Source organism: Scardinius erythrophthalmus (genome assembly GCF_964197995.2).
Source record: "Scardinius erythrophthalmus genome assembly, chromosome: 17".
In the NCBI taxonomy this organism is placed as follows: Eukaryota; Metazoa; Chordata; class Actinopteri; order Cypriniformes; family Leuciscidae; genus Scardinius; species Scardinius erythrophthalmus.
The window spans coordinates 25714075-25726990 of record NC_138237.1 but is presented as its reverse complement, the minus strand read 5'-3'; the positions used below and the strand labels follow the sequence as shown (position 1 = coordinate 25726990).

Sequence of the window (12916 nt, the reverse complement as noted above, 5' to 3'; positions counted from 1 at the left end):
CAAAAATGTATTATTTATCGATTTACACAAATATAAATATGATTGAAGTGATTCCAAAACTTATATAAAAAATAGCAAAGCCTTTAGGCAGTTATACACATTCTCATAATATTAGCTACAATGGAGTAGTGTGAAATCAATCCCTGAGAAGCAATTACATTTGTAGCATCTTTTGGGATTACTTTTATGTGCAAGTCCATGCAGTGAAATGGAAAGACCACTCTGATGTTGTGAATTTACACAGTAATGTGATGATTTTCTTTAAGAATATGGGATACATTTCAAATCTCAAACGTGCGTGGAAAACAAAATCTCATCCGTGATCGACTGACTATTTTTGTTGTTGTTGTTGTTGTTGTTGTTGTTGCTTTGCCTGAAAACTTGACCTTGTATTTAATAACAAACCATATTTCCTCATTAAATCGTATGTACAGTATCATTGAAGATTTCATCCCCTAAAACCGATGGGTGTGAAAGCTTCGGCTCAGTATACAATCGTCTTAGCCAGTTCCGCCAGTTTGTTCTGTCATATGGCTTAAAGCTGTAATATATCAATCATTATTCTTCATTTGTTGCAGAATCCAGAGGCAGTTCTGCTCCTATTGTTTCTCCATGCTGACAGGTTACCAGCGTAACTGAGAAACGCAGAGGTCACGGACCGCTGTTGCTAAGCTGCCGAGGAAGTTCTCGCTTCGGTTGCGTTTGTTCACCAGGCCTGCAATGGACACTGCAGTGACAACAGAGAGTAACGATTATCCATCAGGACCGCAAATACAGATAGGCAATGTTTATGTACAGAGAGAGAAATATCAACATTGACCACTTTATAAAAATGTACACACCTAATTTTGCAATGCGGAAGTAAGTTACTTTCTGTTCAGATTCATTAGCCCTGTTTACACCTGGTATTAAGATGCGTTTTGGTTGATCGGTTCACAAGTAGACGAGGGACACAAACCCGTTTACACCTGGTGTTTTAATCCGTCACTTTTGTCCACTTTCAACCACTTCTGTCCTGATTTCTTTGAGACGAGGGTCTATGTGTTTTTTCAGATCTTTCGTTCTAATGGACAAAATAAGCTCACGGAGACGATGGAAAAACATACGGAGAGCATCAGCTTTGGTTTCTGCTCTGACAGACGCAAGACTGTGTTAGAAATCAGGAATGGTGAGAGAGAACATTGTGCTTGGTACATTTTTTGTCTTCAAACCAAACTTGGGTCTTCAGACGACAAAGTTTAAATCCAGTCTGGCTAGAGCTCTTCCATGTTTACGCATTAGGTCAGTAAGCGGAGAGTAGACGGTCTTTTGTGGCTTTTACACTACGAAAGCAATCCGGTCAAATGTGTTTTCAACTACCTCTGGAAGTGGTTGAAAGTGGACAAGCTCAAAACTTTTTAGACCCCATTTACACCTGTCGTCCACTTGTTATCCGATCGACCAAAACACATTTTAATACCAGGTGTAAACAGGGCCTATAGGTAAATAACTAGAAAACTATTTGCACTCCAAACCAGTGTTTATGTATACAATAAGTAAAAAAAAAAAAAAAAAAAAAAACTCGCACATTCAAGTTACAAATGGCTGCACCCACTCTTACATTAGAAGTAAGGTGGATAGAAAGTACAAGAAACTGAAGTTTGACCTGCTTGCTGGAGCCGAGGTGTGTGATTGTGCTGGTGTCCATGGTCGTATATCGAGATGGATGGGAAAACTGGGCGGCTTCTTGTTTGGTCGAGTACACTGAAAAAGACAAGCGAAATGTGAGTTTTGCACATTGCCGTTCAGAATCACAGAACGTTTTGCATTAATGAGCAGGGGTTATTACTGTGCGACTGTGAGAAGGGCTGCTGGGAGAGGTGAGCTGTGGTCAGCTGCGTCAGGCTGGTGTTCTGTGGGAACTGCATCGGCTGCAGGGTGGCCAGGCCAGACACGCTGTTGATGACGGGAACGCTCTGAGACTGAGGCGAAGCCAGACCTGGCGAAACGTAAAAACCGTGTCAAAGTCAGAACTTGTTGTTCAAATTGTTCTAAAAGATTTGAAAAAGAAAATAATTTAAATAATAATAATCATTTATACTAGACTATACATATTATTTAAAATCACACACACACACACACACACACACACACACACACACACACACACACACACACACACACACACACACACACACACACACACACACACACACACACACACACACACACACACACACACACACACACACACACAGGGTTATTACTAAAACTAAAACCATAAAAGAAAACATTTTTGTTACTTAAAATGAAATAATCGTTAACAAAAATAAAATAAGAAAACTTAAACTGTTTTCATTTTTTCTTATTTTTATTTAGTTTAACTTGATGTACTAAAAAAAACTAAACCAATAACAGAAATAAAAATTATATATAGACACTATAGACTATATTTTTAAATATAGATCATAGACATATAGAAAAAAATAATTGGCAAAAATACACAACTAAATAACTAACATAAAAATAAAAATAAAAAATAATTGAAAATATGAATACAACTATAATAGTGTCTCAGTTATACTAAAATAACACTGATATTTATGACCGCACACACAGTACTTTTCACATATATAGAGATGATATGGAATTTATTTGAAATGGTCGTATATCTATGTTTTTTTTGTCCTGTTAGTGTTCTTTAACATTCTCCAATATTTCTGTAAAAATGTGTTACGTTACGTTGCAATAAAAAAATGTAAAGAATTAAAGGGGCCACATACTACACAAGTCCATTTAGAATGTTCTTTTTGCGCCAGAACTGTCAAATTTTAGTTTTACATGATTTGAATCTGATCCTTAGAATTAAACAGGATGATTTTGCTATTGTAGCTTCAGGGCTTGTAAATGAACCTGTAAATGAACTCTGTTAGGATCGGCTTGTCGTATGTTTACTGGCTTAGGCAAGTGTGCAAACAAGGACTCAAATGCTTGACCTACTCATCAAATGTTTTAGTGTTACTGTGACAGTCAGACACTCCAGCACTCAAGAGGGCGATAGAGTGACCTTTAAGTGTCATTACACCAGATGTATTATGACTCAGGTAGCTAGCTATAAACGTTTTTTATGATCTAACTAGATCAGCTAGATGCTGTTGCTCCTGCTATCAAAACATTGCTCTGTTTAAGAATCCCTACCAGTAATGCAGTGTCTCAACCATTGACATGAGTTTGGGGGCGTGGGTATCTGTTTGTCTGACCAATAGAAAGAGGAGGGAGTGTTGAGAGAACCTGTTTGAGTTATTTTTGAAATTCCATTTGATAAAAAAAAATGAATGACAGTGTAGGTTAGTGGTTTTTAAACGTTTCAGGCCAAATACCACCTTTCATCACATCAGAAAAACAGAAAAATACCGCAGATGTCAAAATGTGTGATAAAAATGAAAAAAATAAATGCTACAGTATTGTTAACTGTAAGATACCTTACATATACGTTAAAAAAAACTGGAAATGGTTTAACATAGCAATTATATGTAAATACTGCATTTGAGTTTTTGCCAGAAAAACTATGTACTGTATAATTACAGTGGAAAATAAGAATATATACAGTCACCAATATGCCATCCAGAAATACCTGAAATGTAGTCACTGTATTTATTTTTGGCAACCACAGCAGCAGTTTTTATCGTAAATTTAATAGGATGTTTTTACAGTGTACAGTACGTACCACAGTTTACGATGTAAGATATGAAGAAGAAGAAGGAGTAAATAAAAATGGCGATACACTCACTTTGAGCGGCCAGGCTCATAATGAGGCTCTGTGCTTGCTGATGATGATGATGAGACGACTGAGACAGACTATGAATGTTGGTCAAAGTGCTCACAGGAGGCAAGACTCCACCAGAGACCGAGATCTGGACACACACGCACACACACAATGTCAATACATATAAGGTACACAAACACTTTGCAAGTAAGGACGTGGTTCCTTTCCTCTGGTGAAAAACGTCGTTTTTGAACTGTGAGAGCGGACTAACATAACATTACAAATGTTTATTGGGGGAGCATAAAGGTGAATGAAAGTGAATAAAGGCAGGGTTTTTGTGTTAAACATACTGCCTTCACATGCTAGATCAATGCTCTCTTTGACCTAGTTGAGTCAGTTTCCAAATAAAGGCGACTTTATCAATCATGTCTGTAAAATGTACATTGATCTCTGCGACTACACGGCTGAAAAAAAGGGCCGGCAGACCCGTGCTTGTCATGACGGTTTTTTCTTTACCATTTTGGCGTCCGGCGATAACAAGCCGTGGCAGTGGTCCAGGCTTCCCGGAGACACCTGTTGCAATACTGATTGGCTGCTGCCATGGTGACTGATGGTTGTGGAGGAAGTGACCTCACTGGTTCCTTGTTGACTGTACCTGAGCTCTGCACCGAAAAACACAAGAAACACTTCAGTAGTATAGTGCAGTTAATGCTTTGAAGACAAAAATGTGCAATTTGTTGTGTTGTCACAGTGGGAAAAAGAGAAAGCTGCTAGTCGGCACATGCTGACCCGATACCGTCTATCTTTATTTGACCTAGTTGCGTAGCTGTAAATGCAGCTCGAATGATAAGAGTCTGCAGTCCAAACACCGAAAGGCCTTTATGAGGCCGTCTATTCCTTAAACGCGTTCTCGTAAACATACCTGAAAACTGATTATGCTAAATGTTGTGCGTTTTCTTGCTCCGGGGCAAACAAATACAATCAAAGAGCTTTTGAACCGTTGGAGGTCAGTGACTGTAGCAGAACACACAGCTTGAGCAAACACGCTGTCCTCTGACTCACTCTCTTGACGTAATATTAATCCATTTGTAAACATTCTGCGGAATTCGGTCCATTTCACAGGCTGACAGTTTACGGCTTTTCCACAGAAAAGTGCCCTTTTGTAGTTGCCAAAAGTTAAGCTGAAGCATTCTGATTTTATTATATGATCGTTTTAAGCCACTGCATGATCCTTCTGAGTTAAAACACTTTTTTTTCCAACAAGCTATCGATCTTCTGAGGGAGCAAAACACACCCTCCCAGACACAAAGCTCGAACCTTGACTTGACCCTGGTTTGACCCTAAAGATTTTATGTCCTTGTATCTCACATGTGTCTGCGGGTGTGGCTGTGTGTTTTGTTCACACACCAATGGGACGGAAGAATTCCAATGAAACAAACACACTCTTACTGCTTTTGTGACCCTGTTTACACCTGATACTAACACTCAGTATAACCCCGGTTTAACAGACACAGCTTAGTCTAGTCCCAGACTTAAATGCATGTTTGAGATGTTTGAACTGAAAGCAACTTGCATTGGCATATCTTAAACTGTGTTCGAATATGTCAGTGCCATTGTTTTATCTCAAGTAAACACCAGTAATGTTTTTTTCTAAGGCATGTTTATTAAAGCTACTTAAATGTCCTAATTGAACTAAGAACTAATCCTGGCTTAATCTAAGCCCTGTCTGTGAAACCAGACCATAATGCTCAAATACAGCGGAAAACCAGGGTTATTATCGTTAACTAAACCGATTAAAAACAGTTGTGTTCATTGAAATAAATATTAGATCAGAAATGCTGTCTTAAATTTAGGTTGAAACACTGAAATTAGTTACTGAACTAAAATCTTTAACCTTTAAATTAAACCTAAATAGTAATATTAAAAATAATAAAAGTGACAAAAGAACATAACATGAATCGCGATTAATCGCATCCAAAATAAAAGTTTGTGTTTGGGTAATTATGTGTGTGTGTACTGTGTATAATTATTTTTTATATATAAATACACATGTACATATTTAAGAAACATTTGCATGTATATACTGTATATATATTTATACATAATTTATATTATATATAAATATAAATATTGTATATATAAATAACACATTTTCTTAAATATATACATGCATGTGTGTGTATTTATATATACAAAATAATTATACACAGTACACACACATATATTACGTAAACACAAACTTTTATTTTGGATGCAATTAATCGTTGCCAAGATCGATTTAGTATTATTTATAGCATATAAATAATACTAAAATAACACTTCCAACTTTTGCGGTTAGCATGACATCGGATCATCTGAGACAGATGTTAATAGCAGGTGTGAACAGAGTCTGCGCTTCTGTTTTCTGTGTGATTGTTACATGCACTTACTTGAATCGGAGGCACTGTGATGGTGCTGGGTGTGTGAAGACACATGGGACAGCAGGGGGTTCATGCTGTGGGGTGGATATGTGTCCATAGCCAGCTTCTGTCTGAAGGCTTCCTCCTTCCGCCGGTTTGCAAACCAGTTGTACACACGAACCTCCGTGACCAGGTTAGATCCAAGTCCATGAGCTTTAGAGGGCGACACACCCCTCTGCACACACTCTGCCCTGAGAACATCCCCAAAAATAACCAACAGCTGTTTGCAATAGATCAAATGTGTTCAAATAAATGTATTATATTGTCGAACAGAAAAAAAGAAACAAATGATGTAATTAATTAAATGTAATTTAACAGATATATTAAACATATTTTTAATAAAAACGAATGCATGAGTGCCACTGTGTTTTAAAGCATAAATAAAATAAATAAGTATCCAACCAAAAGTCTGAGAAACAAGAGAATATAAAAATTGATCAAAAATAAAAACAACAGACTTTATACATAGATTTTATAAACATTAAAATGAATGTGGTGTCTGTAATTTAAAAAAGATATAGTATGTAATATAATAAAATGCAAAACATAAAAATAAATCAAACTGCAGTTGCATGTCTGTGAATGCAGTTGTTCACGTTGTAATTTCACTGAAACGGACAGCAACGGAAGAGCGAGAGAGCATTACCTGTTGCATTCCTCCACGAGTGCCTCCCTCTCTTCTTTGCTGGGGTTCTTCTGGCGCTCATAAGCCTGATAAAGTATCTCTTGAGATGCCGGACCCCATTTGAAACGGTTTCGTCTCATCCTCTTAGAGCCTGGCTCCCCCTCGTCTCCGATTGGTCCTCCAGAAGCTCCCGGAGCGCCCGAACTGTGTCCGGTATGATTGAATTCTGGGAAAAAAAACAGGACCTGATCCTGACTGCCTGAGTCACTGAGGTCAGAGCCCTGAACACGGTCGAACTCTGCGGAAATAAGAGGGGGACACGATTGGGGCAGAGTAAGGCAGAATCATGATAGATAGTGCTGGATGGGGAGGCCCATAATGAAGATGCAATTTTGAGGGTGGTAATAATAATGATAATAGATCCAAGTATGGGGCTTACAGAACGGAGTATGTATATATATATGTGTACACACACACACACACACACACACACACACACACAGTACACACACATATATACATATATATATATATATATATATATATATATATATATATATATATATACAGACAGACAGACACACACACACACACACAATTAACGTCACTTTGTATGAAAGTACGTACAGTATACACACACACACATACACACACATATATATATATATATATATATATATACGTACATACATACGTACGTACATACATACATAAGTAAGTAATTAGCACCAATTTGTATGAAATTATAATCTTGACCTTGAAAAATGAATGTCCTTCATAAATGTAGGCTATTCAGAGAAAGTAAAGAACATGTATTGTGCAGTCTACAAATATGAATAAATTATCTGACCAAAGTTTGAGAAACAAAAGTGCTGTAGGTCATTTATAATAGACACAGTGTAGGGGTGAGCGGGGCACAAACTAACACGAGGCTACTTGTTGTAACACACATGGTTTAAAACTTTCCACATATGCCAGCATGACAAAATGTACTGTATTTTCTAGTTGCCATATCAACACTATATGTGACCCTGGATCACAAAACCAGTCATAAGTCGCACGGGTATATTTGTGGCAATAGCCAACAATACATTGTATGGGTCAAAATTTTGGATTTTTATTTTATGCCAAAAATCATTTGGATATTAAGTAAAGATCATATTCCATGAAGATATTTTGTAAATTTCCTACCAGTAAATATATAAAACATTTATTTTTGTGAGTGAGTGTAGCACAATCGTGAACATAAATGGGCAACTTTAAAGGCGATTTTCTCAATGATTCGATTTTTTTTGCACCCTCAGATTCCAGATTTACAATAGTTGTATCTCAGCCAAATATTGTCATATCCTAACAAACCATACATCAATGGTAAGCGTATTTATTCAGCTTTCATATGATGTATATCTCAATTTAAAAAAATTGACCCATGTGACTGGTTTTGTGGTCCAGGATTTTTTTTATTTATTTTTTGCCAAAATGAAAAAATCGTTGGAAGATATCGCTGAACATTATTTTAACCATAAAAAAAGTTAGTTTTTCATCTGTTTATTGTGTTTATTTAAAATTAGACAAATCTGAAATTATTTTAATCTTATATCTGTTATTTAACAGTTGAGATAGTTCTTTAATGCTTCGGGTTTCAGTTGCGCAGATGGGGCATGTTGTAACTGCGTTACAATGTGCTTCTATAGAACTATGCTATTCTATTCTTTACTTTTAAGAAATCTATTGAGAAACCATGAGAAAAAGGTGAATAAAGACTGAGAGTCAATGTTAAGAAATCATTACTTATAATTATGTTTTGAACTATGCTGTATAACTGTGTTTTGTGGTGTGTTTGTTGTCAAACTCAAAAATTATACACACAAAAATGGCATTATTTTATCTGCAAAATTTAAGAATTGTATTTTATTGACAAAATATTTTTGTGTGTCTTGTATATATTTTATTTATTTGATCAGATAACATTTGAAGCTTTCATATGGTCAAGTTACAATGGACCCCACCTATCAAGAAAAAAGTATACACTGTAATTTGTATTAATGAAACAAAACCACATAATTAGACATGTGTGAAATTAATTTGGGGGAAAAATAAATACTCTGAACCTCAAGTGAATTTACACAAACTGAGAAAGTCAAAAAGTGTTAGGTTGTGCCCCGCTCTCCCCTATTTTGCATGTGCTGTGAAGATTTCTGCGAAGATTTCAGATGACGCAAACACTGAATCTTTGTAAATGTACATTTCTGAAATACTTAACTTAGACATTTATCTCAAATAACAGATCACTCTAAATTGTAATATGGACTCATGCACTTTCTGTAAAGCTGCTTTGAAATTATGTGCATTGTGAAAAGCACTATACAAATAAACGTGAATTGAATTGAACTGTAATAAAATAAAAAACACCAAGTATGTAATATATGTAAACAAATGTAATAATATAAAAAAAATATTCACTGCATTGTTTTATATAACAAAACATCAATACCAGATGCAAAAATAAATAAATAAACGAGAGATTATAAAATAAATGTCACTTGTATGATATTTTGTTATATAATGCAAATAGATTAATTTACTTTTAAGCTTGCAAAGGGAACAAAACAGTCTACATACGCTAGGCCTATAGGTTGTATTGAGATGCTGACTTACGTCTGTCGATTTCGCGCTGTTTCTGGACGTACCAGGTGTAAAGCGCGGCTCGCTTGGCCGTCTTCATCGGCGTGCCTTTATTGAGGTGCTGGGACAGGTGCGACTGGTTGAGGCCCGTCACGTCCACCACCTCGCGCTGAGGGATGTTGTGCTGCTGCATGTAGCCTTTCACAGTGCGAGCCACGCGCCACGGGTCCTCGCTGACAACGACACACACCAGCAACTCCACATTATTTTCATGTGTCGAGGTGTTACGTTAGGTTGTGTAAAAGTATGCCTTTTGTTTTGAAAATCCCAAATATGAAAAAAGGCTCAAACGTCTAAATTGACATGACATGCAATAACATTTAATATTAATTGAAAACATACAAAAAAAAAATGTTTTTTAAGACATAATCAAAACAATTAATGATGTCTAATGAGTATTAGTACTCGTTTGTTTAGCTAATTTCCCCCAAAAAATATTTTCCCTCCTATCGATACTGAGTTGAATATTTGCGATAAATAACTGTAGGCTTGCCTAATAATAATTGTATATAGACGAACTGTATACATTCAGGTCATACAATAAAATAATAAATAAATAATAATAATAGGCCCCATATTTGCATGGCATCGGTTGTAGCCTATATCATTTTAAATGTCTCTAATTTGACGTAGCCGACAAAATGCCTTAATAAATCTGTTAATTGTAGGCCTCTTGTGAAAACAAAAAATAAAACAGCAATCAGCATACAACAAGTAAAACGCTTGTGATCGGTTCAATAAGTTTAAAGAAAAAAAGCAAATGAAAATGTCTAATGTTTGTTTGGGGAAATAACCCCTCACATTAGTGTGCTCGAGGATGTTGATTTAAGACTATAACTTTGGACAATGAATAACTAGATATCTTTTCCCTCTATTCATACGACATTGTGTATCTTTCTGTTGATGATTTATAGAAATAAATTAATAACAACTACACGTGGTTTCGTTTTGACTTTACGTCAATATACATATCTTGTCCTCTTTATACTTTTGCACAGGAACATTTCGATTTTTTTTTTTTTTTTTTTTGCCGAAATTTAAAATGTATTCGATTTTTTTTTGTGCCTAAAGTTGCATAATTAAGTAGGCTAATTAAAACAATATTACAATAATACTGAAATAAGAAAAAAATTGCTTCATCACAATAGGCTAATTTTGGTATTGGTTTCGTTAGATAATTGTATTTTTTAAAAAAAAAAATCATTAATAAAAGAAATTAAATAAATTATATAGGATAAAATTAGACAAGTTTCTACAGAAATTTTGAAGAACTAGCCTACAGGCTCACGGTTATTTTATAGAGCGGCTCATTATTACGCATTGTTCATATTGCGACTGGAAAAAAAAGTATGTAGGCCTACATTGTAATTCAACATGTTGCATTGTTTGCATATAATATTTTAATAAGGTGACATTTCGTTAATGAACTGAAAAGTCAAGTATCCGTATGTGAATAACTCACGATAACATGCGCTCCACCTGCGCGCGCTGCTCCGCCGCCTCCTCCGTGTTGAGAGACTGCAGCTCGCGCAGGATCGGCGGCGTGTCGAAGTCATCCCCGTCATCAGAGCCCTCATCCCCGGACAGCTTACCGCCTTTCCCCTGCGCGCTGGTCAGAGTCAGAAACACCGGCTTTGAATCATTGGAGTCGCTGCCGCCGTTGACACTCGACGGGGACAAGGGTTTTTCCATTTTTATTCCGAATTCGGCGGAACACGGGCATAAATCCTCCAGCGCCTGGACCAGCACATCCTTAGTGACCCCCGAGTCCAACAAGGCGCTCAGGAGCTCTTGCTGAAGCGATGTCAACTTGGACACCATGTCAGTAAACATCAATCCGGTCTCGTTGAAAATCCTCGCGGCCTCGGTAAATAGAAATTAAATGAAACGAAGAGTGTTTTTAAGGACGCAAGCACATGAGACTAAAGTGTCTCAACGCAAAGTTTTGCAGTTGTCCAGTGCACGAGCGCACCTGCTGAAGGAAGTCGTTCCACGTTCCCGGTGGGCGGAGCTGACTGCATGGTCATTGGCTGTTGCACCTTATGCAAATGATTTACACGTTTATGAATAAAGCTAATATAAATGAGAAATTTGGAGGAATCCAATTCTGTATCAGTCTACTTTTGGGTCACACTTTAGATTAGGGTCCAATTACTATTAACTACGACTTTTGCCTCAATAAACTCCTTATTAGCCTATTAATAGTAGGCTACACTGTAAAAATTATATGATCAATAAGTTATGACAACATATGTTTTTATATTGCTGTAACTCATCAAAATAAGTTTTTTTATAAGTTATACAAGATTCAACTCATTTTTTAAAGTCAGTTCAATGTAATATAAGTTGAAATGACTTAAACATCCAAGTTGATTGTAATTAAAATGTATTTGTAAATAAATACTAACTTACTAACATTTAATAACAATGGGCTAATACATTTTACATTTAAATTTCTGAAAAATTCTTTAGTGATTTAAATAGTCACAAATCTATTTGTATTTCTTCATTTCATATATTTGCTTTGTTTGTCTTTGTTATAAGCTTAAATTACTCTTTTTTTTACTTGAGAATGAAAGGCGACACCCCCTCTGATAAAAAAGATGATTTATTAATCGTTATATTTGTTATTATTGGTTAGTTTTTGTTGTGTTCATAATGCCTTCATTATGATATAATCATTACTCAAATGTGAGTAATAAAAATTATATGATGACAAATTCATTGCTTTAACTCATCAACATAAGTTCAGCAATTTTCATTTATTTGTATAAATTATACAAGATTCAAATACTTTTATAAAGTCAGTTTAATGTAATTTAAGTTGAAATGACTTAAACATTTAAGTTGATTGTACTTAAAAAGGCAGCAACTTTTTTTTTACAGTGTAGAAAAACACCTAATTTTTCATCATTCATAGACCCCTCTTTTCTTCTTTGTATATAATAATTTTCTCATTTATTTGATTCTGAAAAGCAAAATGTGACTTTTTAATGAGCAAAAATGTTGATAAGTGATAAGATGCACATCAGCAGTATATGTGTGTGAAAATTCAGCATTCATGTTTTTCAGAAATAGACTGGAATCAAAATGCTACATAAAAAGAATCATTATGAAAATGTAAAATCGTAGACACTATATTTCAAGATCAAATCTGCTGCTGGAACAGAATTTTAATGCGCGCTGCATTTCAACCTTTCTCACACATTTTGGGGACTGGTCAGTTCTCAATCATTAACAGCAGTTAATAACAAACTTACAGAAATTACATATTTTTTTCCAGGATGTGAAACTACTTCTGTTGTGAAAGCTGCACTGGAGTGTGACTGTATCGGATGAATAATTTGTTAGTTTTCTCTCTCTCTCTCTCTCTCTCTCTCTCTCTCTCCTCTGACCAGGTTT

The 12916-nt window shown here is 35.7% G+C and overlaps 1 protein-coding gene across 1 annotated transcript; it reads right to left on the bottom strand.

Moving 5' to 3' along the window:
• Positions 1 to 11513, bottom strand: hnf1bb (HNF1 homeobox Bb). The gene is made up of 9 exons (XM_081389919.1): positions 10977 to 11513; positions 9488 to 9687; positions 6851 to 7127; positions 6175 to 6395; positions 4262 to 4407; positions 3770 to 3893; positions 1829 to 1978; positions 1646 to 1743; positions 1 to 727 (listed from the first exon to the last, which is right to left on the bottom strand). The coding sequence occupies exons 1-9, from the start codon at positions 11345 to 11347 to the stop codon at positions 707 to 709; spliced, it is 1608 nt and encodes a 535-aa protein (XP_081246045.1). The 5' UTR covers positions 11348 to 11513; the 3' UTR covers positions 1 to 706.
• Between the last annotated feature and the right edge of the window lie 1403 nt (positions 11514 to 12916).

Excerpts from the sequence above, each read along its gene's own strand:
- hnf1bb (XM_081389919.1), bottom strand. The coding sequence starts at position 11,347 with ATGTTTACTGACATGGTGTCCAAGTTGACATCGCTTCAGCAAGAGCTC. Across the intron at positions 4,408-6,174 it reads TCACAGTGCCTCCGATTCAA|AGCTCAGGTACAGTCAACAA; the intron begins GTAAGTGCATGT and ends TTTTCGGTGCAG. Across the intron at positions 1,979-3,769 it reads TATGAGCCTGGCCGCTCAAA|GTCTGGCTTCGCCTCAGTCT; the intron begins GTGAGTGTATCG and ends ACGTTTCGCCAG.